Source organism: Fusarium redolens (assembly GCF_020744475.1).
Source record: "Fusarium redolens strain MPI-CAGE-AT-0023 chromosome Unknown BKA55scaffold_3, whole genome shotgun sequence".
NCBI lineage: Eukaryota > Fungi > Ascomycota > Sordariomycetes > Hypocreales > Nectriaceae > Fusarium > Fusarium redolens.
In genome coordinates this window covers 2,941,988-2,969,169 of record NW_025763666.1, presented here as the reverse complement: position 1 = coordinate 2,969,169, position 27,182 = coordinate 2,941,988, and the positions used below count along the sequence as shown (strand labels likewise).

The following is a 27,182-nucleotide window of genomic DNA, read 5'->3' as shown; positions in this document are numbered from 1 at the left end:
AACAAGGAAACGCCGATAACGCCAATGAATCACCCAAATGACCATCACAAGATCTCAATCAAGCATCGCCATCGTGTGCCTCCTTGCGCAGTGAAGCAGGAAGGATCTTGCTCTTAAGCGCAATATCGCCCGCCAGCGCATTCAGCGATCCCTTACCAAGAACTTCAAACACTGCTACATCCGCCTTGGCTTCTCTAAACAGCCAGTTCCTCAACTCAACCGCCACAAGTGAGTCCAAGCCATAAGCAGCCATGGACTGCGATGCATCAATGCTCTCAGCAGGCATGCCCAGCATCTTTGCCATCTTCTCGATGATGGCGTCGCAGATGAGATTAGTAGCTTCAGCGAGAGACTCAGCGGCGGGAATTGACTCGGTGAGACGGACGCCATTTTCTGAATCGGTCTCGTGGACTTGCTTCCTGCCCATCTGGAGAAGATGAGAGAATTTGGCGTCGCGGAACCAGAAGGGTAGTTCATCGGGACTTGCGTCACTACCTTCTTCAGCCATGCCTTGAGTACCCAGACCAGTAACCACCTGACAGTTCGTCGCAGAGCGCTTGGGGTGGAGGATAGCCTGCTTGATCATGGAAAAGAACTCAGCCTGGGAAATGGTCAAGTAACCCCATCGTTCAAGGTTGACGACGTAGTCTGCATTCTCAGCGACGAAGCCAACGTCGTCAATACCACCCAGATCAAGAGTCACGGCTGGAAGACCTTGTTCGGTACGGAAGTGGGCAAAGGCATCTTGGAATGCGCCACCGGCTGCGTAGTTGGCTTGACTGGAGTTACCAACGACGCCGGCTGCGGATGAAAGCATGATGAAGAAGTCGAGAGGCATGTCCTTGGTGAGGTTGTGGAGGTTAATAGTTCCGGTAACCTTGGGACGGATGGCGTCTTGGTATTGGGCGTAGGTCATGGCTTCAAAGATGGAGTCCTGTAATCGTTAGTAACACATTATTAATGGTAGTGATCGGGGTTGACTTACGTTGAGAACCATTCCACCGTGGATGAGACCTCGAATTGGAGGCATTGTCTTGAGAGCATCATGAACACCAGTAGAAAGCTTCTCATAGTCTGAAACATCACATCGAAGAACAGCAACATTAACGCCATTCTTCTCAAGACGTTCAACTAGCGCAGCTGCTTCAGGCTTGGAAGTGCCGGATCGAGAGACGAAGATGAGGTTCTTTGCGCCATGCTCAGCGAGCCAAGCAGACGTCGCGCGACCCAAACCTCCAAGACCACCAACAAGCAGGTATGAGGCGTTGGCTGGCAATTGGAGGGTCTCTTCACTCTTGGGAAGAACCTTGACGAGATCATCGGCGCCCGCGGTGATGATCAGCTTACCCAGATGCTTACCAGCCTGCATGACTCGGAAGGCATCCTCAATCTGGGAGACAGGGTATGTAGTAATGGGGCTGATCTCATGAACCTTCTTGTCCCGGACTAGGTCCATGACCGAGTTGAGAGCAGCGGCACCAAGAGGCTTGCGATGACGGAAGATGACTGTGAGATCAACAGACGCGAAAGTGACGTTGCGAATGAAGGGTGTCATCTCAAGCTTGGTGTTGATCTCAATATCCCGCTTGCCAATCTCAATGAAGCGCCCAAACATAGAGATACAATGCCAGGTCTCGCGAAGCAACTCACCCGCCAACGAATTGAGAACGACCTCAACGCCCTTACCATTCGTCATGCGTCGGATACCATCAGCAAAAGAGCTATCGCGACTGGAGAAAATATGATCATCAGGAATACCATACGTCTCGATCAAGAAGCGACGCTTATCAGCAGTGCCAACAGTCGCGTAAATCTCTGCGCCGACCATCTTGGCTAGCATGATAGCTGCTTGGCCTACACCACCTGCTGCAGCGTGGATGAGAATGCTCTCGCCCTTCTGAAGTCTTGCAGTGTCGATGATGGCGAAGTAAGCCGTGCAGTACACGATGGGGAGAGAAGCAGCGACTTCAAAGGCCATTTCGTCGGGGATCTTCTGCACGAGAGTGGCGGGGTTTCGCACGTATGTGCTGTAGCAGCCGAGGGTCCAGGTACAGACGCGATCACCTGGCTTGAGGTGCGTGACGTTGGCGCCGACTTGGGTAATGATACCACTGCATTCACAACCGAGGAAGTTATCGACAAGTTGACCCATGGCGACCATGATATCGCGGAAGTTGACACCAGAAGCAGCGACGCGAATGTCTACCTCATCGTCGCCAATTGGTGCCTCAAAAGTCGGATCGTCCTTGAAGCGAAGCGTGTCAAGCAATCCCGGGATACCAATCTCAAGCTTCAATGGACGTCCAGGTTGATGGAAGGGCTGTAGTTCAGGAACAGGCTCTTGGGTCTCATGCGCGATGTACTGATTCGCTGAAACGTCCTCAATAACGCGGGGAATCATGAGGCGACCATCGCGCTCGCGGAACTCCCAATCGTTCTTGGAGATGTCATCTTCGCGACGGAAAAGACCTTGGAAGGCGTGAAGAATTGTGTTGGCAGCGTCAGAAGACGTCTGAGACGACGCATTGTCCAGGTCGAGAGTGACAAGACGCTTGGTCTGGTCTTCTGAGCGGATTGAGCGAGCGAGACCTGTCATGAGGCTGACCTCGGGGAGGGTTTCGCCAGATGCGCCATTGCGCGACACCCAAAGAAGGCCTTTGCTGGAGGAAACAATGCTGCGGACCTTGAGGAACTTGTCCTCGTCGATCTGATGGACGATTGGCTGGACAGTCTCATCGAGACAAACGCAGACCTTGTCCGAAACATCAGCCGAGGCGTAGTCATCCAGGCTGCAAACCTCTGGCTGAACACCAGTCAGATTCTTCAAGCCTTGGGCCAATTGCTTCGTCGCTACGTTATCGCAACCAAAAGAGTCCAGAATGACAGCAGGAGGATAAGTACTCTTCTCCTCCCTCTCAGCCGTAGTGACAATAACGCTGTACATACACTCCTCATAGTCAGGGAAATCTCTCAAACAGATATCCAATCCCGAGAAGCCAGTGTCGCGCAAGAGTTCAGACCACGACTCTTCAGTCAAAGTAGGTCCATGGGTACGACCCTCACCTGCACCGAGCCACCAACCGGGCAGGTTGCCAAAGATGACGGATCCGCGAAGAAGAAGATGCGTGACTTCCATGAGTATGAGCTTGCCACCAGGCTTGAGAAGTTTTCGGACGTTCTGCATCGTCTTCTTCATTGTTCCAGTAGCGTGGAGGACGTTGGCTGCGATGATGACGTCGTAAGACCCAAATGCAAAGCCCTGATCTTGCAAGTTACCTTCAACGTCGAGACGTTTGAAGTTGATGAATGGAGCCCAGGCTTTGAAGTTCTCTTGGGCCTTCTCAAAGAAACCACTTGATATGTCGGTGAAATCGTACTGGGCGAAATGAGGGTACGATCCAGGCTCGTGGCCGCCGAGAGTCTCGAGGATAGGCTTCGTCGCACCGCCTGTACCAGCGCCAATCTCTAGGATCTTGAGATCGGGTTGCTTGTGGGAGAGTTTCTGGATCACCTTTGACATCTGCTCGTAACAGCGATCGGTGCCTAAAGCGGTACGATAAAGATCGTAGAGTAAGTCGTTCTCCAGCATGAGAGTGAGAGGATCAGCTTCTTGTCGAAGGATGGGGATGAGGTTCTCGCCCATGCGACAGATCATCTCACCCTCAGCACTGAACGAAGCAACCTTCTTCGCTAACTCTTGGCGTTCAGCATCAGAGACGGAGTCCCAGGAAGCTGATTGAAGAGCAAATTCCTTCTTCTCAGCGCGTTGGCAGACACCGACCATTTGATCGTAGAACAAACGGTGGTGAGATGACATATTAGCGCGCTCCTCCGGCTTGAGACTCTTAACAGCCTTCTTCATGTACAAGAACGCTGCGGTCTCCATGTCACGAATCTCAGCTGAGATCTCATCAGTCGCAGTCGTTGGCGGGAGAACCTTGGTAATGTTCTTGGCTTCGAGAAGACTGAGGTCGTCATCCCAGATCATGTCGAAGCAGAGCTTGCGGCTATCAGTGCTGGTCTCAGCTGCTACCATGTGCGCGATTGAAGAACATCTCAAACCCTGAATCTCAATCATTGCCAAGCCATCACTAGTATCCAGCGCAGTGATATCAGCGTCGGCGTGTCTGAAGCCCTTCCATAGCGCTGATGAAGCCACCTTGAGGACCTGTCCAGGCGAACTACAAGGTCTGTTGGCAACCATCATTCGCTTGATGAACGTCGGGACAAGAGGGCTGGAAAGGTCCTTGTCGCCAGATGCCAGAGCAGGGAAGATGGTCTGGAGAATAGAGTCTAGAGTGACAGGGTGTAGAAGATGAGGGAACTCGAACTTGTGAGGCATAAGATGTGCTGTGTCTGGGACTGTGACGTTGGCATACACCAGAGGTTGCTTCTTGGCGCTTCGCAGGTTGGAGATGTTCTGGAATGAAGGGCCGTAGTAGAGACCAACGTGCTCGAGATCATCGTACATACGACGAGTGTTGACGGTATCATCGCAGACCTCATCGTGCTGAGCGACAAGATTGTGTGATGTCTCGGCGCGAAGCTTGGTCTCTTTCGCACCGCCGAGGTCACCGGAGGAGTAACCCTTCACAGCAGCGATACAACCACGACAATGCTCACTCCAGCCCTCATTCTCACTGACAGTGAACAGCCGGAATTCCCACCAATGATTAGAGGACTCAACAGCAGAGGTACTCCAAGGACGCGCGGTAAACATAGTCTCCAGATCACCATCCTCCTCACTGATCATGATAGCCTTACCGATCTGGATGTCGCGCAGCTCAAACTCAGTGACTTGATCAGCATCCACCAGTTGTCGCATCGCTTCAACGGCCATGGCGATCATACCAGCAGCTGGGTAGAGAATCTTGCCCTCTACCTTGTGATCCTTGATCCAAGGGAGTTCCGAGAGACGAATGAAGCCTCGCCAGCGGGGCTCAGTAGGGTTCCAGTCAGAGACCGGTGCGCCGATGAGATCCTTGCGAGGCTGGTTTCGCAGGCGGTAGTTCTTGCTGATGCGTGACTCGTGCCAGTATCGCTGGGAGTGGTTCCACGGATATGGCGGAAGATCGGGGAGGACACGAGGGCAAGGACCGTCAATTGGCTCGTTGATGCGCGCGAGATTGACAGCGTATCCGTTCATGAACAAATCACCAGCTGCCTTCTGAACAGCACTCACAGCGTCTTCCTTGCGGACAAGACAAGAAGTATAAGGCAGTTGGGCCTTGCTGCTGAACGAGGGATCCTTGAGGATGCTCTTGATAGGTCCAGCGAGGGCAGAGTGAGGACCAACCTCAACCAGCATTTGCACGTTCATCTTGTTACCCCGAGTAAGACGTTTCCCGTCTGGCTTGAGACCGAGACACATGCTCTTCAATGAAGAGGTGAATTGAACTGGTGAGGTCATGTTTCGGACCCAGTACTCAGCGTCGAGTTCAGAGATGGGCGTCAATGTACCAGTGACGGATGAGTAGAACTGTACCCCTGAGTCGCTCGCGGCAGGCTTGGGAAGAGACTCGAGGGACTTGCGATAGACGTCGGCGATTTGTTGCATGTGATGCGAATGATACGCGACAGGAACTTTGAGTCGTCTGAAGAAGACACCCGTGTCTTGTAACAGAGACTCAAGTTCGTCAAGAGCGGGAACATCGCCAGAGAGAGTGACGTTGTAAGGCGCATTGTAGCAAGCAATCACCAGCTTACCAGTCGTCAACTTGTCCAAATAGCCTTGCGCCTCATCAGGCGACAGACCAACAGCAGCCATGCTTCCATCGACACTAGAGTCAGCAGCCAGTTGAGATGATGCAACACCACGGTAGTAAGCCGCAATCATAGCAGCCTCATGAGACAAAGCACCGGCAGCATATGCAGCTGCGATCTCACCACTGGAATGGCCAGTAACAGCAGTTGGTTGCACATCCCATGAGTGAAGCAAGTCAACCAGCGCAATCTGCACCGCCGTGCAAAGCGGTTGACTGTACAGTGGCTCATTGACAAGACTGCTCTCAGCATCCTTAGAGAGCTCTTCGACAAGATCCCAAGTACAACCGATGTTCTCGAGAGTCGCGCCAGCGCGATGGAGACTATCGGCGAAAACGCCGTATTGATGCATGAGACCAACGCCCATTTGCGCAGTCTGTGCACCTTGACCTGTGAAGACGAGACCAAGACGCGTGACACGCTGGGACTTGACGAGGCTGAGCTTTCCATTCTCAAAAGTATCGATGAGTTCTTCAACAGAACTAGCAGAGATAGCTAGTCTGTGGGACAATTGAGAACGGCGCTGGGAAAGAGTGTAGGCGAGTTGCTGAAGAACGCGGGCGTGTTTCTCGGTGGGGATGTCGCGCAGGTAAGATGCCATGCGAGCCAAGAGTGATGACGCTGCTTCTTGATGACCTGCTGAGAATACAAAGACTCTGCGGTCGATTTCTGAGTCAATGGTCTTGACTTCATGTTTCGATGCGTCGTAGCTGTCGAGCACGACGTGGGCGTTTGTACCGCCGTAGCCGAAACTGTTGACTGAGGCACGACGGGGAACGTCTGCTGGCCATTGTGTAAGCTCCGTCGGGACCTATAAAGTCAGTCGATTTTCTATCAATGGTTATAGTGTCACTAGCCTTGATGTTCCATGCCTCCAGATCAAGCCGCTCATTCGGCTTCTCAAAGTTCATATTCGGCGGAATCTGTCCCTTCTCAAGACACAACACCGCCTTGACAACACCAGCCAAACCACTCGCACCCTCCAAATGCCCAATATTCGTCTTGATAGACCCAAGATACAAAGGCGAAGAGCGCTGACGATTAGCTGTAAACACGCGGTGAATAGCACCAGCTTCCATGGGATCTCCAGCCTGGGTACCTGTACCGTGCGCTTCAAAGTATCCCGTCTCAGCAGGATCAAGACCAGCGTTAGCATAAACCTCACGAATAAGCTCAGCCTGCGCATCACCATTCGGAAGCGTGATTCCCGCGGTTCTCCCATCGGAATTAACGCCTGTTCCACGAATAACAGCGCGGATAGGATCACCATCCCTTATAGCTTTATCCAACGGTTTGAGAACAAGCGTCGCGATACCTTCACCCCTCGCATAACCCTTCGCCCTATGATCAAAAGCATAAGACCTTCCATCTGGCGAAAGAAAGCCGAGCAAACTCATAGCGACCATGATATCAGGGCTGAAGATGAGGTTCGTTCCGCCAACGATGGCTTGTTCGGCTTCACCCATACGTAAGCCTTGGACGGCGAGGTGGAGACCGACGAGGGAGGAGGAACAGGCTGTGTCGACGGTTACGCTGGGGCCTTTGAGGTTAAAGAAGTAGGAGATTCGGTTGGAGAGGATGGATTGGCCGTTGCCGGTTGCTTGGTAGAGGGGGCCGGTTTCGGGGTCGCGACACATTATGTCGGCGTAGTCTTTGTTGAAGACGCCGATGTGGACGGATGTTTTTGTCCCGGAGGCTTGGTCGATTGAGATGCCGGCTGAAGATGTTAGCTTGGCCAGGGAGAGTGGGAGGGAGGCTGACCATTCTCGAGAGCTTCGTAAGCGGACTCTAGCTGGAGTCTTTGTTGAGGATCCATGGCCTACTCTTGTCAGTACTGGAGAGCTTGAACGTCTGGTGATGGGTTTACCTTTGCTTCGTTCCGGCTGATGCCAAAGAATGGCGCATCAAAGCACGCAATATCTTCATCCAAGAAATGGCCACCAACAACATTCATCTACTCAAATCAGCGCATATCACCCCACTACTCTCATCGACTTACAGCGCCATTTCGGTCTGGGTCAGGATGATAAAAAGCATCCAAAGCGAACCTATCCTCAGGAACCTTTGACCAGGCACTTTTACCCTTGGAGATCATCTTCCAAAGAGCTTCAGGTGTATCAGCACCACCTGGAAATCTCGTACTGATACCAGTGATGGCGATTGGCATGTTTGGATCAACTGTAGGCTTGTGAGATCCGTTGATCTTGCCGTTTGTGCCATTGTGGCCGTTGGCATGGCCATTGGTACCGTTTGTGCCGTTTCCGTTCATGTTGAATAAGGACAAGTATATAATATGATGAATAATTTAGCAAACGATAGTCGAACTAATCTAACATTAAACATCCTTGGGTATCGAGCCTTTCTATATCAACATCTATCTTGACTTACACCATCTTCTCGGTCTGTGAAGTTCACGCTTATTGACATTGGCTATTCTGATTGGCTGGCCACTTCCGACGCGTCCATCGTTCGATCCAACAGTCTCACAAGCTCAATTGAGAAAGTCGTTGGTCCGAAGGATTCTTGGCAGGGATGTCGGATAATTTAATGGAGCTGATCTCCCGCTCGGCGAGTTTCGTTTCTTTCCTATTTCCCCCGATCTACATCGCCATCTCGCCGATATCAGCTCAATTAGCCTTTAGCATTGTTGCCTGTAGTTTATTCACTCAAGTCCTCACGTCGCTCTTTGAGGCTGTGGTCGCTATCGCAATCATGGCTCCTTCGAATCCACCTCGTAAGATTTTGATGGTCGTTACTGTGGGCGGCTACACTCACGCTGGTAAGACCCCGTCGCCAGACTTTAGCTTCTCAGCGCTAACATTTTGTCTACAGCCCCGGTATTGGAGTTGGGAAAGGTTCTTGCTCAGAGAGGCCACGTTGTTGACTTTGCGACTCTTGAAGGTCAAGAGTCATGGACCAAAGGCTACGAGTACATCAGCCAGCTTCATCTCATGGGTCCCGGCCCTTCACATGAAGATCTCGAAGCTCATTATCTCCGCATGCGAGAATGGGACGCTTCGAAGGGCTTTGCTGGTGTCATGGACTCCAAGTACCTGTTTGATTGGTACTGGACTCAAACGTATCAGCATTTGAAGCAAATTGTTGATGATCCTGCTACAAGGCCTGATATGATGGTCGCTGACTTTTTCGTCGACGCTGTCAAGGATATTCTGTATCAGTACAATATCCCCATGGCTATGGTGTATCCTCAGATGCCAGCTCTAATGTGCCCTTGCTCTTACATACCTGGTCAGCCAGGCTTTCAAATTGAAGGGACGTTAACTTCTGAGAACGCTTCAATGTGGCTGCGTTTCCGGAATGAGCTTGTCATTTACAAAGCATTGCCTTCTATCATTCGATGGGTCAAGTGGACCAAGAAGATGAGACAGGACGCGGGAGTCGACTACAAGCTGCCTACTCCAAGCAAGCCCAATTATCTGGTCTTGATCAATTCGTTCTTTGGTTTGGAGGTGCCAAAGGATATTCCACCGCTGGTTCAAGCAGTTGGTCCTATCCTCGCTGATACTTACCCGCCCCTCTCAGAGCCGTATGAGTCTTTCTTGGAGAAGCATAAGAAAACTTTATACTTGGCTCTTGGTACCCATATCATCTTATCCAACGATCATGCTGCAAAGCTCACTCAAGGGCTCGTCGCTGCGATGGATCAGGGTCTCATTGATGGAGTCATCTGGTCCATCTCCGAGGCTGCACGTCGAGATATTGATGCTAGTCATCAATTCACTGACAATGGCGGCAAATCTTTTACCTTTGCATCCTTGTTCAAGGGCGAACACTCATCATTCCTCATCACAACCTTTGCCCCTCAACGTGCCATCCTGGACCATGATCACGCAGCCATATACCTGACCCACGGTGGTGGCTCCAGCGCCAACGAGGGTCTGTACCATGGGAAGCCAATGCTGGCCATGGGCTTCTTCTTCGATCAGATTTCCAACGTTCCTCGCCTGGTCGCAAGTGGAACCTCTGAAGCCCTTGACAAATTTCGCTTCACCCCAGAAGAAGTCTGCCAGAAGATCAAGTTACTGTCTGAGGATAAGAACGGTTCATACCGGCGTAACTGCGTTCGCATGCAGCGCATCGCCCGAGCCGCGTCCCGTCGCAAGGAACTTGGTGCGGATCTTATTGAAGAAGTCATGTATGATACAGAAGGACGGTTTGATGGCAAGAAGGAACTGCGACCGATGCACCTGCAAACGGCTGATATGCGCATGTCAAAGTTCAAGGCTAAGAACTGGGATCTATGGCTTGTTGGATTGTTCACTCTTGGCCTTGTACCTTTGGCTTCTTTCACTATTGGGAAATGGGCTTGGACAGAGAAGAGAGCTATTGGTGATTGGGCTGGGGAAACTGTGAAGAAGTGGATGGGTTGATAACAAGTACTATTCCGAAAACCATCACGTTCAATGCATTAACTAAACGAATTAGTTTGGCCTATTGTCTCCTAGCCCTCGTAGCAGACCATTATCCTAAACAAGATCAAGGACTAGTCTATGCGTTGGATAGCTCACAACTCGCCTGGAAACCGAGGGATCTCGAAGAAACGCTCCAGCATGACGTTGAAGGTCTCTGGGTCTTGCATGAACCTATGGAAAGTTAATTGATGTCGCATGGGTACCTGATGCCGTGACTTACGCAAAGTGGCTGACTCCGGGAAGAATAACAAGATCAGAAACCCAGATCTGACATACTATTAGCAATAGAAGAAAAGTGAGCAACGATTGACTTACCCAGCTATGGATCTCACCAGGAGTAGAGCGAGTGACAGCCTCCTCAGAATCACCATCAACAATCCACATAATAGGAGCATTAGGGTCAGAGTATCTCGTAGAAATCTTAGCAAAAGACTTTGCATCCCAGTCTGGCAGACTTCCCCACATTGTGTTCATTCTCTCCTCAAACTCGTGGAATGTGCCCTTTGACGGTGAGTTCTTCTCATACTCCTCCTGAACTCTCTTCATATACTTCAAGAACACAGTGCTCTCTGCAGCAGTAGCGTTGATGTTCTCAGGACTGTAAGTTCCACCAAAAGCAAAGGAGCGGTCGAGGCGAGAGGTGAAGTTCATGGCGAGGTCAAAAGAAATGCATGATCCATCGGACCAACCAATAGTTGAGAATTTCTCGATTCCCAGATGGTCCATCAAGCCAACTACATCTTCGGTCATGAGATCATAGGTCAAGGGGCGGCTGGTACCATCTGAAGAACGACCCTGGGCTCGAGAGTCGATTGTGATCAATGTATATTGGTGATCCTTGAGGTGGTTGATCTGGTTGGCCCAGTAATCACTGTTGGCAAAGCCACCGTGGAGGAAAATAACAGGATTGAAGCCTTTAGCCTTGCTCTCCTCAAGCGGTGCGCCGAATGTCGCGTACCAAAGATCAATGCCGTCAATTAGTGCTGTTCCTTCAAAGTTTGCCTTGGTCATGGGAGGAAGTTCAGGGAGCGTCTGCCAAGGAGCAGTATACTCACAAGACTTTTCCGCCTTTGGGTCAAGTTTGGTGCTTAAACCCGAGACTATGTTGACGAGCATCAGCACTGAAGCTGCTACATGTGACCAAGACTGCATGCTGAGAGTCTGTGTAATGGATCTTGGGACTGAAGATGTAAGATGGTGATAAGGTTGAGATACATTAATTACTGGGGCCTGCCAGGAGCTTTTTATCTTTTTCTAACATCCGTGAAAGTCAATTTTGCATGATTCAGTAACTAGTCTTTTCGACCGCTCGGTACGTGATTAAACTTTTTTATAACAGGGGTAAGTCTAAGGTGATCGTTTAAGGGTGTTTTTAACTGGCACAGTCGACGAATGTGCAACAGCGTTACATGGCAGTGTCGTGCTGAAGACCGGCATTACATGCCGCTGCATAGGGGATTTAATAGCATGTCTTGGTACTCCGTATGACAGAATTCGGCGATGAACCATGTTGAGGGAGCGAGAGGCCCTTAGACCCTGGCCATAACCATAAATTGACCTATCAGCATTGGTATTCCAGGCTAGCAAAAATAGTGCATGCGGGGAATGAAGTTCGGAAAACTAAGAAAGACGCCAGGAGAATTACGCAAACTTATGGAGATTCAGGAAATATATGGAAAATTACACATAGGGAGCTATAGGGTATGCACTCCTGAAATCAGATAATGCTGCACGCTCAGGTCTGCCGAGATCTTCACATTGACACATAATAATAGAATGCCCGAAAGGCGAGTCCTGTAAGAGTGGCAAACACTTGTGCTCTACCAGTCAATCCTCAATTGCAAATTACTATCATGAAAGCCAGATAAAAAAGCTACGCGCTAACCAACAATCTCATCGAACATTGCTGTGAATGGGTTCACTAGCGTATCTGTCAGATCCTCGTCTATTTCTTCACCCACTCGATGGCTTTATTGGACGATCAAGGTTCTTTTAACGCAGTTTACTGAATAGTCTGAGTTGACATAGTACTAGAGAAACTATAAGCTTCTCATACTAGCAATTATTAATAACTAACAGCGACCCCATGATGTCATGCTTCCGTTGATCCGAGAACGTTCACATCGATTCTTAACTAACGGACTCAGGCTCCAGGTCATATGGTAATGCAATTATACTTCTATCCCAACTGAGAAGATCTATTAACAAGCAAAATTCGCCTTTGCACTCAAATTCTTGAACATCTGTGACACAACCCCCGTCGTCTGAGAATTAACAGGCAACGAATGTCCCTGCCCATGATCATAAATCTTGGCAGAATGACCATCACACAGCGCAAACAACCCTAAGCTCTCTTTATACCATTGATCCTTCTTGCCCACTACATGCGCCGTAGGTATCTGAACAACAGGCTTTCCGCGCTGATCTATACGATTCATGCCGTCGTATGTAAAAGGTTTAGAACCGCAGATAAACATTGCAAATTTGAACAGATTGGTCTGGGGCTGCAGTGGGTTTCGCTTGGAGTAGTGTGCGAGCACGGATGCTGTTATGGCTGCGCCTTGGGAGAAGCCAACGACTCCGTCGAAAGGGCCTTCTTCAGCTATTATGTCGAGGACATTGTCGATCGCGTTGGTGGCTGTTTCGGCTGGTGGGATTTTCTGTAGATGATCCCAGGAGTACCATTCGTAAAAGGGGCCCTCAGATAATGCCTCGATGCCTATCTTGTATGTGAGTACAGTAGGGTTGATGCGATTGGGGTGAGGCCATACCTTGAGCAGGAGGGCATTCTACTTCTGCATCGTAAAACTCAAAAGAAAGGGTTGGGTCATCTTGGAGCAGATGGTGAATAACGGGGCCTGTAAGTATTAGCTCCGAATGTGCAGTGCGAGACTTGGCTTCATACCAAGCTGGATTCGAAAGATCTACTCGTGCTGATTAGCCATTGTCAACAGGCTCCTACCCGGAGGTGCTTACCTCGGAGTTGGTGCCAGCACCATGGAGACAAAGAATTCGCATGTTGGATGAAGATTAATCTGAAATTTACGTCTAAAAGCAATTGAGAATGAATTTGCCAACGCTGAGAGTTTACTTGACTGTGTCTTATTAAATATGCATGGTACAAAACTCGGCTCGGCGAGTATAAAACTGGGATATAAAACCCGCCGAGGCCAATCAATATTACCACAGAGAGAGCCCGCACGCACCCCTAACTGCTAACAGTGCTTGTGCCAGGTGCTAGACTGAAAACACCTGTCTTGGTATACTGTCTTATCAAAATGATGCCAGCAGCCAACGCAGACGGTATTGACAAGATGGCCATGACAAAGAATTGTTTGTTGTAGATATCGCCATAAGTGGACTGAAGATTTGAGACATTGGATGTTTTATCCAGTTCTTTGTTAAGAATTGCGCCACAGACTGCAATTGAGACGCAACCGCCTAAGGTTCTGAACGTATTCACAAGGCCCATGGCGGTCGCTGAGATGCACATTAGCAAGAGAAGTGATACCGGAGACGTTTACTTACCGTACTGCTCCTCCGAGACCCAATCTCGCGCGAGGATCATAAACGACGGAAGCATGAGTCCAAAGCCAATTCCTGTCATGACTTCAAATCCATATTGACTGTTAGAGACAGATGGCCCAGTTGGCAGACTAGATAGCAGCCCTACGCCAATAACTTGGAGAACTCCACCACAGAAAAGAAGCAGAGGTGTTGCTTCCGGAAATTTGCGATAAAGACCACCAGATAGCGCAGAGAACCCAGCTGATGGGAGAAGCACTGGCAGGAGAAGGACGCCTGCCGTGGTTGGCGACTTGTCATTGACGTGCTGTAGACGTTGAGGTAGTTGGATGATGGTTGAGTAGAATGAGCTGCCCATGAAGAAAGCAGATCTGAGATTTCAAGTTAATGAATGCCTAGAAAAGGTAATTGATCATACTCACATCATGAGAAGAGCATTATCTGGTTGCAGAAGCAGCGGAAGAGGGAAGAACGGAGCCATTGATGAGTATCGCGGGAGCACCAGTTCATACCCAATGAACATAATCAGCGACACTCCAGAACCTGCCAAACAGCCGATAATGGTCGGACTTGACCAGCCATGTCCATCACCGATGGATGAAGCACTCTGTAAAGCGTAGATGAGGAGTATCGTGGCCGCCAGGAAAAGAAACGCGCCGGGTACGTCAATCTCTCTCCATCCACTTCTCACGGATTTGGAGTTATTCTTCCATTTCAGCGATGGAAGCAGTAGAAAAGCGCATACTGCTGCACCTGGTAAGCTGGAGAATAATCAGTCCTGGAATAGCTGCAACTGAGTATGTCTCACGTACTTGAGCAAAAACACCCATCTCCACGTCGAATGCTGCGCCAGCACACCGCCCAACACCGGGCCCAAAACACTCGAGAACGCGAAAACTGAGCTCACGACACCAGAGTACAAGCCCAGCCAGCGATCAGGAGTGATGTCAGGCACGATGACCATTGTCAGTGAGAAAAGACCAGAGGCGCCGATGCCCTGCAAAGCACGGAAAACAATTCTGTCGCTGGTTAGCCGCTGTAAAATGAACAGACTGAGAATTGATACGTGCAATTGTGTCATGGACTGTGCTGCTCCGCAAATGCCAGAGAATAACGCGAAAATGGCGAGACAGGCATAGAAGACGATGAAGCGGCCAAAGACATCGCTGAGCCTGGCGTGGAGAAGCAAGAAGCCTGATGGATGATCAGATGACGGTATTGGAGAGTGATTGAGAATTCTTACCATTAAAAGTGACCATGTACGCAGTGACTATCCACGAGTATTCGCGCTCATCGTCGAAATGCTTCGCGATGGTGTCTAGCGTCGTTGACACGATGGTTGTTTCGAGCGCAGACAGGAAAAGGCCAAACGTCAAACTGTACCAGTCAGCATCACTCCAGCAATTGCTTCAGCGTCGCTCATACCCGATAACAGAGAGGTGAAGCCTATAGCCTTCCATCGTTCTGCTAGCTGCGCGATTCTGCGCGCTTGACTCTTCTTCCGCCATTGCTGAGGTTCTGTACCAGTCGCATTATGGCGTCGTAGGATTCAGGCCTGGAGGAGTGATTTAGTGGTGCGATTCGGGTGATATATCACCTGAGGTGTTGGCTCGGGGTATTTCACACATTCTCGGCGCGTTTTACAGCGACTCAATGCGTACTGCAGTGGCAGACATAACGACAGAGTGTATAAATCAGACAAAGTAATATGCTTTACAATGAATCTGAGTCGTTCAATCGTGTCATGATGCTGAACCTACCGTATTCTTACACCACGTTAGCGCTGTTCGTTGTAGGCCTAGAGCTGCTGCGGCGGGTGCTGAAGGCGCTAATCTTGGGGTTTACTGGTCCCCTGTCCAAAGTTCCAGGGCCGTTCTGGAACAAATTATCACCGCTACCATGGCGTTTGGCATTCCTGAAGGGCACTGCACCTTTTCTTGCACAGGATCTTCATCGTCGATATGGCGATGTCGTGCGAGTCAGTAAGTCTACCGCAGTGGATTGTCCGTATAATTTTACTCATTGTTACAGCGCCGAATTTGGTCTTGGTGTCTGATCCAGTGTCGGTCCATCGGGTTCTCGTGGAATGGGATCTGCATAAAAGTCCTCTTTATGAGAAGTATCGCCAGAACCCGCACGTCGCGACGTTGTTTACGGAGAGGGATAAGGCCAAGTATCGCATTAGAGTGAGAAATCAGTGCAAAATAGCGCATATGTGCTAACAATATTCAGCGAAGACTGCTCTCGAATGGATTCTCCATGAGCTACCTCAAAGCGCTGGAGCCGCTGATGCATGACTGCGTTCAGGTGTTAGAAGATGTACTGGAAGAGCGCTGCGCTGCTGGCGGTGGAACAGCGACTGTCAATATTTATGATCTGCTCAGCAGTCTCGCTTCGGTAAGGACCATTACTGCACTTGAATGACGCGTGATTGTTGACAATTACAGGACATCATGGCCGAGTGCTCTTTTGGCGGCTCATTCGGTCTCGTTCGCCAAGGCCACCATCCACTGAAGACAAGAATCACAAATTACATGAAGAAAGCGGCTCTGTACCAAACAATACCGTTTCTCAGTCTTTTTGGAAAGCCGAGAGATGAGGAGCTGGATGCGATTGTCCAGGGCATCATCGACAAACGCCTGCACAGCCAGAAGAAGAGTGAACGAAGGGACCTGCTTGATATGCTACTTGAAGCTTCGGCCGAGAATCCGGATAAGTTGAGTATGGAGGACATCAAGGCCGAGATGTTTGTCTTTCTGTAAGAAACCAACTCTCTGCAGCGAATCAATTGCTAATCATTTGGAGGCTGGCTGGAAGCGACACATCGGCTGTAACTGCGACTTTCTGCCTCATGAAGCTTCTAGAGAACCCCAGTGCGTACCAGGCACTGAAGAAAGAGCTGGATGAACTACTGGCATCGCCGAGCGATCCAATTGTCGACGAGAACACTCATAACTTGCCATATCTCAATGCAGTCATCCACGAAACACTTCGCATGCTTCCTCCTGCAGCTGGCGGTAAGTTATTTCTCCTTTCTAAGCGTGGTGCCGACTAATGTCAATTGAAAGGCTTTGCGCGACAGGCTTTGGAACCTGTGACGGTTGGAGACTACGTTTTGCCCGCTGGTGTAAGTCCCTCACCCCGTGACCACAACGTTAGAGCTGACAGAATTAGACACTCGTTACAGCAGATACAACAGCTCTCCACCGCGATTCACGCGTCTATCCCGACGCCGATAAGTTTATTCCCGAGCGATGGATCTCCGGTCATGGAGGTGAAAAGCCTTCTGAGAAGAATTGGTATCCATTCTCAGCAGGCTCGCGAGTCTGCATTGGCAAGCAGTAAGGTCCCAACCAGTTACTTCTACGATACGACGCTAATTATGGTAGTTTCGCATTGAAGGAAGTCCGACTTATCCTAGCTGTTCTGTTGCGACGATTTGACATCTCAATCGTACCAGATCAGAAGATCGAGTATCGGCATCATAGTGTGCTATACATCGCCTCGGGGGAATATTTGGTTGGTGTTCGTAAAAGGGTGGCGTGATAGCACTGAATTGCGCTGGAAATTCACCGAGGAAAGTCTGGGGTGCCCAAATAACTCCAAGCCGGTTGTAAAAACGTATATATGTTAGGTTGATTAAAGAGAAAATAGATCGAAATCTTCTTGACTAACTACATTGTAATCAGAAGCTGTCAATTGCTGGAGATGAACGACCAATCGAAGCCCATCCGCGTAGCCGTTATTGGTGGTGGTATCGCTGGTCTTCTCCTCGGCCAATTACTCTCCTCCGCCCCAGGAATCGATGCACACGTTTTCGAGCGCTACGAAAATGAGGATAGCCTCTCTGGATACCGCATTCAGCTAAGTCTCGAGATCCTCAACCTTCTGAAGATCCATCTACCACCCGATACATGGGCCAAGGTTCTGCCCAGCGTGGCTAAAACGCCAAAAGAGGGCTACTATCACTCGTGTTTCATGCGACCAAACGGGCATGTATTCTACACTTATCTACCCGAGGAGTTCCGGCGAACAGCCGCGGTCTCGAGAATCAGATTGAGGAAGGGACTTCTTCATGAGTCTGAAAAGTGGTTGACGACTGGGAAGAAGTTTACGGCTTACGAGGAGATGAAGGATGGAACGATCAAGGCCAATTTCGCGGATGGGAGTAGTCATGTCTGTGATCTAATTGTTGGCGCTGACGGGATCACTTCACGAGTCCGACGTACGCTGTTACCGAGTGTACAGACGGTGCAGACAGATTTGGTGATCATCTACTTCAAAGTACCTTACACTCGAGAGGTGGAAAGCATGATCCCCTACAAGACCGGGAGTCTGGTAAGCATATGCATGCACTCAGTTACAAGGGAAAGTACTGACGGAAAAGGTTCTTTACCCCAATGGTCAAGAAATTACCATCATGACATGGCAAAACCCCGAGAAGCCTTATGCCAAGGGTCTCGATCCCGAGCACATCGACCCAGAGACATCATACGTTATGGTAGGCTTCGGCAGCCGCCTCGAAGATTTCGCCGATCAGTCAAAATCCCCCGCCGAGATGACACCCCATGAACTCAAAGCCGAGTGCATCTCCCGCGCCAACGCGCATCCAACGCATCCCTCCATCAAAGCACTAGTGGAGCTCATCGTCACGGACTCTGCCTACGCCAACGTCTTCCGAATGGTAGACGTTAGTGAGCCGTGGGATTCGGGTAATGTAACTCTAGTTGGTGATGCCACATTCAAGTAAGCTCTCGAAACACTTCTAGAATCCTTCGGTGCTAATCTTTCCTAGTATGGCACCATTCCTTGGAAAAGGAGCTGCATGCGCCATGGAGGATGCTGTGGATCTTAGTAGGACTATCATGCGGTTCCCGGGCACTCCCGTTGAGAAGAGGGCGGGTATGCTAAGGGAGTATGTGGATAAGATGAGGGCTAGGAGGTTGAAGGAGCGGAAGAGGAGTGCGTTTGTAATGAATATTTGCTTCTTTGGGACGACACCACTCAGAGCGGCTGTGAGGGATTATGGGATGGAGATTGCGAACGTTTGGTTGACTGCCAGTGGGTTCGTCAAGTTTACTATTCTGGTATTGGTGATCGGGGCGTTTGTTGGTGGGATTTGGGGGCTGAACGGCGAATTTCTTGGGAAACTGGCCGAGGGGCTCAGACAGGTGTCTGCAACCAAATGATCTGCCTGGGAGTCATTTAATATTTGGTATTCAGTGTTGCTAGTTGTAATTCTTGCTGAAAGTACCGCCAATTTTGTTTCATTATGGCGCAGCGTATTGATCTTCACCATGATGATCAGGGGAGTGGCGATAGAGTCTTCCCGCTCAGCTTCCTCGACACCTACTTCATGCCAGTTGATGTCGTCTTAGTCATTAACGGAACCTTGGACAAGGACAGGCTGTGTGCATCACTGTCCAAGACCCTGTCACTGTACCCACCTGTGTACGGGCGCTTCAGGAGACCCTCTGCGGCTACACAGGGAGAGCTCTCGCTGCACCTCTACCACCCCGTCCCCCTATACTGGCAGACAAATCATGAAGGGGCATTCCATCCTTCAGTCTGGAAGAGCTTCATCAACCGCATCACGACTAAGAAAGTCCTCAATGGCCAAGCTCCCCTGTTACAGATCACTGTGACATACCTACCAAGCACTTGTCAAACAGTCCTGGGGGTGAGCTTCTGTCATGTCCTTGGTGATGCCTTGTCTCTATACCAGCTCCTCAAGGCGTGGCAGAATATCCATACCCAAGAGGTGACATCAATCCCTCCTCCCGTAACTGAAAGAATACGCTTCAAATCTGCTCTCAAAACTGTATCAGTCAATGAGATACCCCGACGTCTTCCCCGCCGCTCCCAGCAATTCTCTCCCACCTTGATAAGCAAGATCAAAGCCTATGCCCCACTAGTTCACACGATCATGTTCAAAACCCTGGAATATGCAAGATTCGATGTCACGGCAGATGATCTTAGTATCCTTGTCGAAAAGACGCGTGCTCGGCTACATCCGACAACATGCTCAACTCAAGATGCTTTCAAAGCTTATCTACTGAAGGCCCTTAACCGCTTTGTGTACAATGGGCTTACGGCATACTCAAGAGTTACTCGAATTGTTACTATAGTAGATGCGCGCAAAACTAGAAATATGCCCGAGGAGTATTTTGGGAACTGTATCACAGCGGTAGACACGCCGTATCTTGCAGCATCTAAGAACCTGAGTGAAGTGGCACTGGCGGTTCGTGAAGGAGTCATTGGACTGACGCCAGAGAAGCTGGCCAAAGGCGATGAGTGGATTCAGTCTATCCAAAATGTGAATGGATTAATGGACCTTACCCCTGCATTTGACCCCGATACTCTGTATGTAGATGATTGGACTAAAGTTTCCATGGAGGAGATAAACTTTGGACAGGGGCAGGAGATGTTTTGCCAGCCTCTGGAAGTGGAGGCGTTACCTGTTAGAAATTGGTGCATGATTTACAGGGCGAAGGCGAGTAACGATGCAGGTGGTGGAAAGAGACTGGGATACCAGGTACAAGTCTCAGTGCCAAAGGGACGGGCAGCTGAGCTCGCGAAAGGCATAGCCCTGGATGTGCAGGAGGGATTTGACGAGTACTTCTGGTAGGGTAGCAGCAATCTAGGTACACAATCGACATGTCGCATTTTTACAGAAATGGGAGCACCCCCTTGTCAGCTGAAGTCATTACATGCAACGATAAATCGTAAGATTAGCCTTGGAAGGGATACAAGTCTAGACTCTTGCGCCTCTTTTTATACAGATTAGGTTGGGGCTAATGGAGCTGGAGAGATGAAGGATTGAACATTTCTTGGCATGTTACGATTCATTTCGGCCTCTTTTGGGGGCTGTGCGGAACTCGGCGAGAATAGGATAGTGGATGCTTAACTTCTTCCAGAGTGGATGAGTTGGAGTGTATATAAGGCTGAGATGCTAGCGACTTGGTTAACGAAGCTAAGACAATATCTCAAAGACTAAATATTCTGCACTCAAGATGTATGGACTCAATTTGGCGACCTTACTATCCTTGGTCTTGCTTGTAGTGGCAGAAACTCTGCCCAAAGAGTCATCTTCAGGTTAGTTTGCTCTAAAGAACGTCATCAAGGCATGCTGACATTGCCCAGCAATTGAGCCCTCACAATGGCTCAACGCCCGTGATAAAGCAGATTCATTGATCTCCAAGATGACACTCAAGGAGAAATCCTTGATGGTTACAGGGACGTTTGATGGAACGTGCATTGAGCACATCGCACCCATCAAACGTCTTGGCTTCGGCGGTCTTTGCATTCAAGACGGTCCCATTGGACTTCGTCTTGGAGATCTGGTCAGTGTCTTTCCTTCAGGTGTCACTACTGCTGCGACGTGGGATAGGCAGTTGATGGCCCTGAGGGGAGAGGCTATGGCGGAGGAGTTCAAAGCGAAGGGTGCCCACGTCATTCTCGGGTAAGATCTGATACACCTACTGATTGTTCTCCACTGACCGGTGATTAGACCCGTTGCAGGCGCTCTTGGTAGGAGTCCATACGGCGGCCGCAATTGGGAAGGCTTCTCCCCAGATCCTTACCTAACCGGCATCGCCATGGATGAAACAATCCGCGCAATTCAAGATACTGGTGTCCAAGCCACCGCAAAGCACCTCGTTGGCAATGAACAAGAAACACAGCGAAAACCCACCATGATAAACGGCAAGATGGTCGACGCGGTATCCTCCAACATTGATGATCGCACTATGCACGAACTGTATCTCTGGCCTTTTGCTGACGCCGTTCACGCTGGTGTAGCATCAGTTATGTGCGGCTATAACCGTGTCAATGAGACGTACAGCTGCGAGAACAAGAATCTCATTAACAACCTCTTGAAGAAGGAGCTTGGGTTTGAAGGTTATGTCATGTCTGACTTTCTGGCGACGCCGCCTGGACTTATTCCTGTCAAGGCAGGTCTTGATATGAACCAACCTGGACCTGTCAATCTACTTCCCCTTGTTGAGACGTACTGGGGTGATAACCTTGTCAACGCTGTCAAGAACGAGACACTTTCTGAAACTGACTTGGACGGTATGGTGCGTCGTATCTTGACGCCTTACTTCTACCTTGGTCAGGATAAGGGATATCCTTCTGTTGACCCTTCTTCCCAGCCTCTTGTCTACAACGGCTTCAAGTATCCTTATCCTGGCCCATCTCCCGTTGGTCGCGATGTTCGCGGCAACCACTCTGCTCTCATCCGCGAGATAGCAGCTGCTGGAACAGTCTTGCTCAAGAATGAAGGCTCTATTCTCCCTTTGAACAAGTCTATCACCAACATTGGTCTCTTTGGCAATGATGCCGCTGATCCTTCCGTCGGTACCCTCTTCAGCGACTATGACGGCATCGATATCGGGACTCTGATCTCTGGAGGCGGTTCTGGAAGCGGCCGACCCAGCTACGTTGTCAGCCCTTTGGATGCGTTCAAGGCTTACGCGAAGGAGAACGACAAGCGGCTTCAGTACGTTACCAACAACACTGCTATTCTCAGCAGCATGCCTGGCCTGTACCCCTGGCCTGAAGTCTGCATCGTCTTCCTGAAGTCTTTTGCCACCGAGGGTTTTGATCGCAAGACCCTTGTCGCAGATGACAACTCAGTCGAGGTCGTCAATAGTATCGCATCCCGCTGCCCCCGTCGAACAATCGTCGTAACTCACTCTGGAGGGCCAGACATCATGCCATGGGCGATGAACCCCAACGTGAGCGCCATCGTCGCTGCGCATTATCCAGGCCAGGAATCAGGGAACTCCATCATGGATATCTTGATCGGAAAGGTCAATCCCTCTGGAAAGCTCCCATATACTATCGCCAAGAAAGAGGAGGACTACAACGGAAAAATCGTCAACATCACTGGGTCTGCCGCAGAAGATGCTTCAAAATGGCAAAGTGATTTCACTGAGGGACTCCTCATTGACTATCGACACTTCGACAACAAGGGCCTAGAGCCCGTTTACGAGTTTGGGTACGGGCTCAGCTACACTACCTTTGATCTATCCTCAAAGCTCGTCGTCGCCTCAGCGAACAAGATCTCCGCTCGTGCACCTCCCTCCAACACTACGCTTGCGCTAGGCGGTAACCCTCATCTTTGGGAAACAGTGGTCAAGTGTTCTGTCGAGGTATCCAACACCGGTCGGGTTGCAGGCGCGACAGTCGTCCAGCTGTATGCTTCTTTACCCGAGAAGAACATCCCAGCAAAGAGCCCAGTCCGGATGCTGCGCGGGTTCGAGAAGGTCCATCTTGAGCCTGGGAAGGCCAAGAAAGTTTCGTTCAGCCTGAAACGTCGCGATCTGAGTTATTGGGATGTTACTATCCAGGACTGGGTGGTTCCGAATGGTCATATCAAATTCAGTGTTGGCTTCAGCTCAAGGGATTTGAAGTCTTCGACGACTGTTCGATTGGTAAAGTAACGTTGTAGAGTACGGGAGATGGATTTGTTGCCCTAAAATTGGTCTTTGTCTTTCTATTTGTTATGCATACTCATTGGTGGAAGGTTTTCTTTTTCTGTCAAGGTTATACTCCCTTTGCTATATTCAATCTAATGTTCAATTTAATTCTGTTCATACTCCAACGTTACCTTTTTGATAGCGATGCTCTTTGTTCATGATCTCAGGTTAACACTATAGCCGTAGGAGAGGAAGTAGAGGTGGGAATTATAGGTCACAATGTATATCAGACTGAATCATTCTCATTACAGACAAATCTCTTTCATGACCTTGTGTAAATTATCGGTGGAAGCTCAACGTCAGGAACCCAGATCAGCTCTCTGACCTTACCAGATTCGTTGGCCCCGAATTCCACCTTCCAGAATGTCGCGTCTTGGTCGCTTCCAACCCACCGACCTCTACTCGCCAGTTCGTCTCGAGCCTCAAGCCACGTGAAAGTATCCTCATGGTAGTGAGTCAATTTGAACCTTTCTGTTTCGAGACCCTGCATGAGCCAATAGAGCTTGTCCTCTAGAACCCTGACTTCAACCTTGAAAATTTGCAAGTCATCCCAGTAAGTGCCGACGTACTCTGTCAGTGGCTTTGGTGATGTTCCCGCTTTTCGACCCTCCCTTAGTTTATCAACTACTCGGGGTTACTACTTGAGATTCTCGGCAACAGCCGCTTCCGCTAACCTAGTAAAGTCGGTTCTGAGCTCTGACGGTACGTTGACAATCTCTTCAATTATTAGCTGACCGATCCAGTCTGCTGCATCATTGAGAGCGAGTGAGTTTGTGAGAACAACGATCACAGTCTCCATCTCGGGCAAAAGAGCCACAAAGGTAAGTGAGCCAGGAAGGCTTTCCCTGATGAAACAGAACCAGGCTGGAGGTCCCTTTACCGATAAGAGGCATACCATTAGGGAGCAATGCTGGGTTGAGGCCGATCTGTCCGAGGCGGCCTGGTAGCTGAACTCTTCCCCATCCATATGCATAGGAGGCCTCATGCTGCGATGGCTGGTCAGAGGGGATCTTTCCAGACATGATCTGGTTTAGCTGCTTGAGGGGCGAGTCCTCGTTGGAGGCAGAAGTCTCACTGAACTGGGAGTTAAAGCCTTTCATATAGCTGCTGTATAGTTTGACCAAGTCTTTGACTGACGAACGTGCCCCACCGTTAGCGGCACCGTACCCATCATCGCCCATCCTGAGGAAGTCGATGGGAACCGTGGAAGCATTTTCGAGAGCGTTGTAGCATACTGCTACACCGTCGACACTCTTTGAGGGTGTCTGGAAGAAGGTCCTTTCCATTCCAAGAGGATCCAGAAGGCGGCTTTGCAGGAAGTCGAAGTAGGACTGTCCACTGACTTGTTCAATGACAGAGCCAACCATTTCGTAATTGAGGTTGTTGTATCCAAACTTAGCACGGAATGGACGTATGAGAGGCCTGTTGTTGATAAATTTCATGACATGTTCCGACCTGAGAAGAACGTTGCCTGCAGTGCCAAGAATGAGATTATCACCCCAGCCCATTCCGGTACGGTGGCAAAGAATATCGCTTATGGTAGTGTGATTATGAATAATAGGGTCCACGGAGTGGAAAGTCGGCAGGACATCCTTGACAAGGCTGTCCCACGATACTTTCTTCTCTTCAACAAGGAGACCAAGTGCTGCGGCAGTGATGGCTTTGGTTAAAGAGCAAATCGGAAAGATTGTATCTTCAGTGACAGGGAGCTTCCTTTCAACATCGCGAAAGCCATAATTGTCATAGATTATCGGATTGTCCTTGGTCACTACACCAATGGACACACCTGGAGTGCCCGCGATAGACATCAAGCGCTCGATGGGATGGGCCAGGTGGCGGAGTCTGACTGTAATGTCAGCCATTTTGGGTTGGTGTTGCCCTGCTTAATGAACAGGTCAGTAGGGAAATGGTATCAGTGTCATTGCGGTCCATGAAGTTGGTGGGCTATAAAGTGCAAAACCGTCATACCCAATCTTGGAGGCCAGTGAAGCCGATATGCAAGAGCCAAATTCCAGTACAGAGAAATTATTAGAAATAAAACGCTCACTGCCAAGAGTAGTTTTCCCTTCAGTGGCATGCAATCCATTCTTGAATTACGCCTGCCACGGCGTGGGACGAAGGAATGAGTATCTGAGGTTGAGCCGAGTGGCGGCTGGGAGGAAAATGTGTCACGCTCCATAAGTACTTCATGAATCAGACCTGGCAACTGCAAGCAGTTCTGGCCCGATGGACATTCCAAGCGTGAAAGAAATGGAGATTTTAAAAAAGTGTCGATGGAGGAAAGAAGAGAGGAGAGAAAACGAGGCTTACCTTGGCTTGTTGTGGCTTAATTGACCGCCAGGTATTCCGCTGTGATGAAATGAGCCCTTGGCCTGGTTGTCGGCAAGGATGATTAGAGAGAGTAGTCGGGCGTATTTGCGTATGAGGCAAAGAGGTTGAGAGGGAATGATTGTGGCAGGGGTTGAGGAAACAACAGGCTCAAGGTTAGATAACATCGTGGAGGATGGCTTAGAGTATCACCAACTGTACCCGCCTAATTCACATGCCCGCCATGATTGAGAGCGGAGGTCAGTGGGTGGACCTTCCGGACTATCTCTACTCAAACTTCACTATGGAGGAAATTAAGAAGCTGCTGGAAATACAAGTCCCAGTAAGTAATCTATATAATTGACCCACAAAATGGAAGAAGCTAATTCTGTTTGTTCGTAAGGATGCTGATAGTAAGGTGTCACAGAATGCTGGAGAATACTTTGGTAAATCTGAGTTTTGATTGTCTCTCGCAAATGCATACCTAAAGCATCAATCTCATGATGTCATTTCCCTCCATGTTCCGAATGATAGGTCAGCTGAATCTATTCAGAGAGGAGCCACGATATCTACAAGGCTAATTCAAGGAGCTATTAAAGAAACAGAGCGTTGTTAGGCTACCCTGTCAGACTCTACTATTATATAGATATAGAGAATAAACACGGCCAATTACAATAAAGATTACCCGCATACTATGCCTAGTATGGCCATCGTCAAACCCATATCATCCGTCAAGATGCTGAACGACCCGGGGATGCCATTTTGAAGCAAGCATAAGCAGCGACAGCCAGTGCAGCGATTCCGAAGTACAAGTCACCCGTGTCCGTGATGCCGCTCACAGGTGACTGGCCCTTTCCTGCATCACGCGGAATCAGGTCAAAAGTCTTAGAAATCGAAGACCATGCTGTGACCGCCGGCGCCACAACCGTATCCGCCATGCCGAAGCAGTACTCAAACGGCAGTCCAGTACTCCATGACAACAAATACGTCAGGCTAAGAGAATACACCTCCATGAGACGATGACGTCTCCCAGATCCAAAGCATGGCAGTGTGAGTAGGATGAATCTGTAGACTGCGTGCGCAAGAACCCAGCTCTTAGATGCAGCGGTGAAGACGAAGAGGTTGTCGTGAAGCATGATGGTTTTCCACTGTACTCTGTATCCTTGAAGGATTATCCAGGCTGACAGCGCGAGGCAAGCGGCTTTGCAGCAAAGACCGCGGAAAGTGTCTCCCGACGGTGTCGCGACCATCATGACGATGTTGCCATAGACTGCAAAGTTGACGTAAATGGTGAAAGCGTGGAGCCATCGCGCCTTGGTCGGTCTGCTAGCGACGATGAACAGAAGGACGGAGCCGAGACCGAGTGGCAGTTCGGCCATAGTCTTGATCATTTCACCTTTGCTGGATGTGTGGTCAAAGATGGCGATGACAACGCTGGTGATGAAGACAATAGTGAGGAGAAGCCCTGGTTTTGAGATTAGGCAGCGGTATGTGAGGAAGAGGATCCCGCTGAGGGATGCATTGAAGGGGATGTCGAGATACGGCTCTAATGCCGCGTATACTGATGAAAGGCCCATGGTGATGCGCTACCGTGTTGCTGCGTTAGAGATGAGTGAATGGTGGTGAGTGGTTTGTGAGGTTGTGTTATCTTATCAGCTCTCGGTGAGAGACG

The 27,182-nt window shown here is 49.7% G+C and overlaps 10 protein-coding genes across 10 annotated transcripts; 4 read left to right on the top strand and 6 right to left on the bottom strand.

Annotated features, from left to right (window-relative positions):
- Window positions 1–58: 58 nt before the first annotated feature.
- BKA55DRAFT_590873 (uncharacterized protein) lies at window positions 59–7,930 on the bottom strand (the record flags this gene model as incomplete). Its single annotated transcript, XM_046195156.1, has 6 exons — window positions 59–934; window positions 986–6,546; window positions 6,617–7,480; window positions 7,525–7,582; window positions 7,631–7,717; window positions 7,763–7,930. 6 exons carry the CDS (start codon window positions 7,928–7,930, stop codon window positions 59–61), a joined length of 7,614 nt encoding a protein of 2,537 aa, XP_046054388.1.
- A 545-nt stretch (window positions 7,931–8,475) lies between these two features.
- On the top strand, window positions 8,476–10,154 carry BKA55DRAFT_502263 (uncharacterized protein; the record flags this gene model as incomplete). Its single annotated transcript, XM_046186909.1, has 2 exons — window positions 8,476–8,542; window positions 8,596–10,154. 2 exons carry the CDS (start codon window positions 8,476–8,478, stop codon window positions 10,152–10,154), a joined length of 1,626 nt encoding a protein of 541 aa, XP_046054387.1.
- Window positions 10,155–10,288: 134 nt separating this feature from the next.
- Window positions 10,289–11,394, bottom strand: BKA55DRAFT_734887 (Alpha/Beta hydrolase protein; the record flags this gene model as incomplete). The annotated part of the gene is made up of 3 exons (XM_046201278.1): window positions 10,512–11,394; window positions 10,417–10,463; window positions 10,289–10,367 (listed from the first exon to the last, which is right to left on the bottom strand). The coding sequence occupies exons 1-3, from the start codon at window positions 11,346–11,348 to the stop codon at window positions 10,289–10,291; spliced, it is 963 nt and encodes a 320-aa protein (XP_046054386.1). The 5' UTR covers window positions 11,349–11,394.
- Window positions 11,395–12,397: 1,003 nt separating this feature from the next.
- Window positions 12,398–13,214, bottom strand: BKA55DRAFT_590870 (serine hydrolase-domain-containing protein; the record flags this gene model as incomplete). Its single annotated transcript, XM_046195155.1, has 2 exons — window positions 12,398–12,856; window positions 13,173–13,214. 2 exons carry the CDS (start codon window positions 13,212–13,214, stop codon window positions 12,398–12,400), a joined length of 501 nt encoding a protein of 166 aa, XP_046054385.1.
- Window positions 13,215–13,297: 83 nt separating this feature from the next.
- Window positions 13,298–15,229, bottom strand: BKA55DRAFT_719227 (major facilitator superfamily domain-containing protein; the record flags this gene model as incomplete). Its single annotated transcript, XM_046200958.1, has 7 exons — window positions 13,298–13,676; window positions 13,725–14,092; window positions 14,144–14,482; window positions 14,534–14,740; window positions 14,807–14,915; window positions 14,965–15,116; window positions 15,147–15,229. 7 exons carry the CDS (start codon window positions 15,227–15,229, stop codon window positions 13,405–13,407), a joined length of 1,530 nt encoding a protein of 509 aa, XP_046054384.1. The 3' UTR covers window positions 13,298–13,404.
- A 239-nt stretch (window positions 15,230–15,468) lies between these two features.
- Window positions 15,469–17,066, top strand: BKA55DRAFT_590868 (cytochrome P450; the record flags this gene model as incomplete). Its single annotated transcript, XM_046195154.1, has 7 exons — window positions 15,469–15,703; window positions 15,753–15,907; window positions 15,954–16,118; window positions 16,169–16,479; window positions 16,527–16,738; window positions 16,790–16,848; window positions 16,896–17,066. 7 exons carry the CDS (start codon window positions 15,469–15,471, stop codon window positions 17,064–17,066), a joined length of 1,308 nt encoding a protein of 435 aa, XP_046054383.1.
- A 363-nt stretch (window positions 17,067–17,429) lies between these two features.
- On the top strand, window positions 17,430–20,349 carry BKA55DRAFT_590867 (uncharacterized protein; the record flags this gene model as incomplete). Its single annotated transcript, XM_046195153.1, has 4 exons — window positions 17,430–18,059; window positions 18,109–18,415; window positions 18,540–18,892; window positions 19,003–20,349. 4 exons carry the CDS (start codon window positions 17,430–17,432, stop codon window positions 20,347–20,349), a joined length of 2,637 nt encoding a protein of 878 aa, XP_046054382.1.
- A 385-nt stretch (window positions 20,350–20,734) lies between these two features.
- BKA55DRAFT_686112 (glycoside hydrolase superfamily) lies at window positions 20,735–23,167 on the top strand (the record flags this gene model as incomplete). The annotated part of the gene is made up of 3 exons (XM_046198894.1): window positions 20,735–20,816; window positions 20,865–21,183; window positions 21,232–23,167. 3 exons carry the CDS (start codon window positions 20,735–20,737, stop codon window positions 23,165–23,167), a joined length of 2,337 nt encoding a protein of 778 aa, XP_046054381.1.
- A 298-nt stretch (window positions 23,168–23,465) lies between these two features.
- On the bottom strand, window positions 23,466–25,065 carry BKA55DRAFT_535566 (putative D-aminoacylase; the record flags this gene model as incomplete). Its single annotated transcript, XM_046189718.1, has 3 exons — window positions 23,466–23,814; window positions 23,878–24,067; window positions 24,099–25,065. 3 exons carry the CDS (start codon window positions 25,063–25,065, stop codon window positions 23,466–23,468), a joined length of 1,506 nt encoding a protein of 501 aa, XP_046054380.1.
- Window positions 25,066–26,133: 1,068 nt separating this feature from the next.
- BKA55DRAFT_559327 (uncharacterized protein) lies at window positions 26,134–27,154 on the bottom strand. Its single transcript, XM_046191964.1, has one exon. The coding sequence runs from the start codon at window positions 27,085–27,087 to the stop codon at window positions 26,242–26,244; it is 846 nt and encodes a 281-aa protein (XP_046054379.1). The 5' UTR covers window positions 27,088–27,154; the 3' UTR covers window positions 26,134–26,241.
- Window positions 27,155–27,182: the final 28 nt, after the last annotated feature.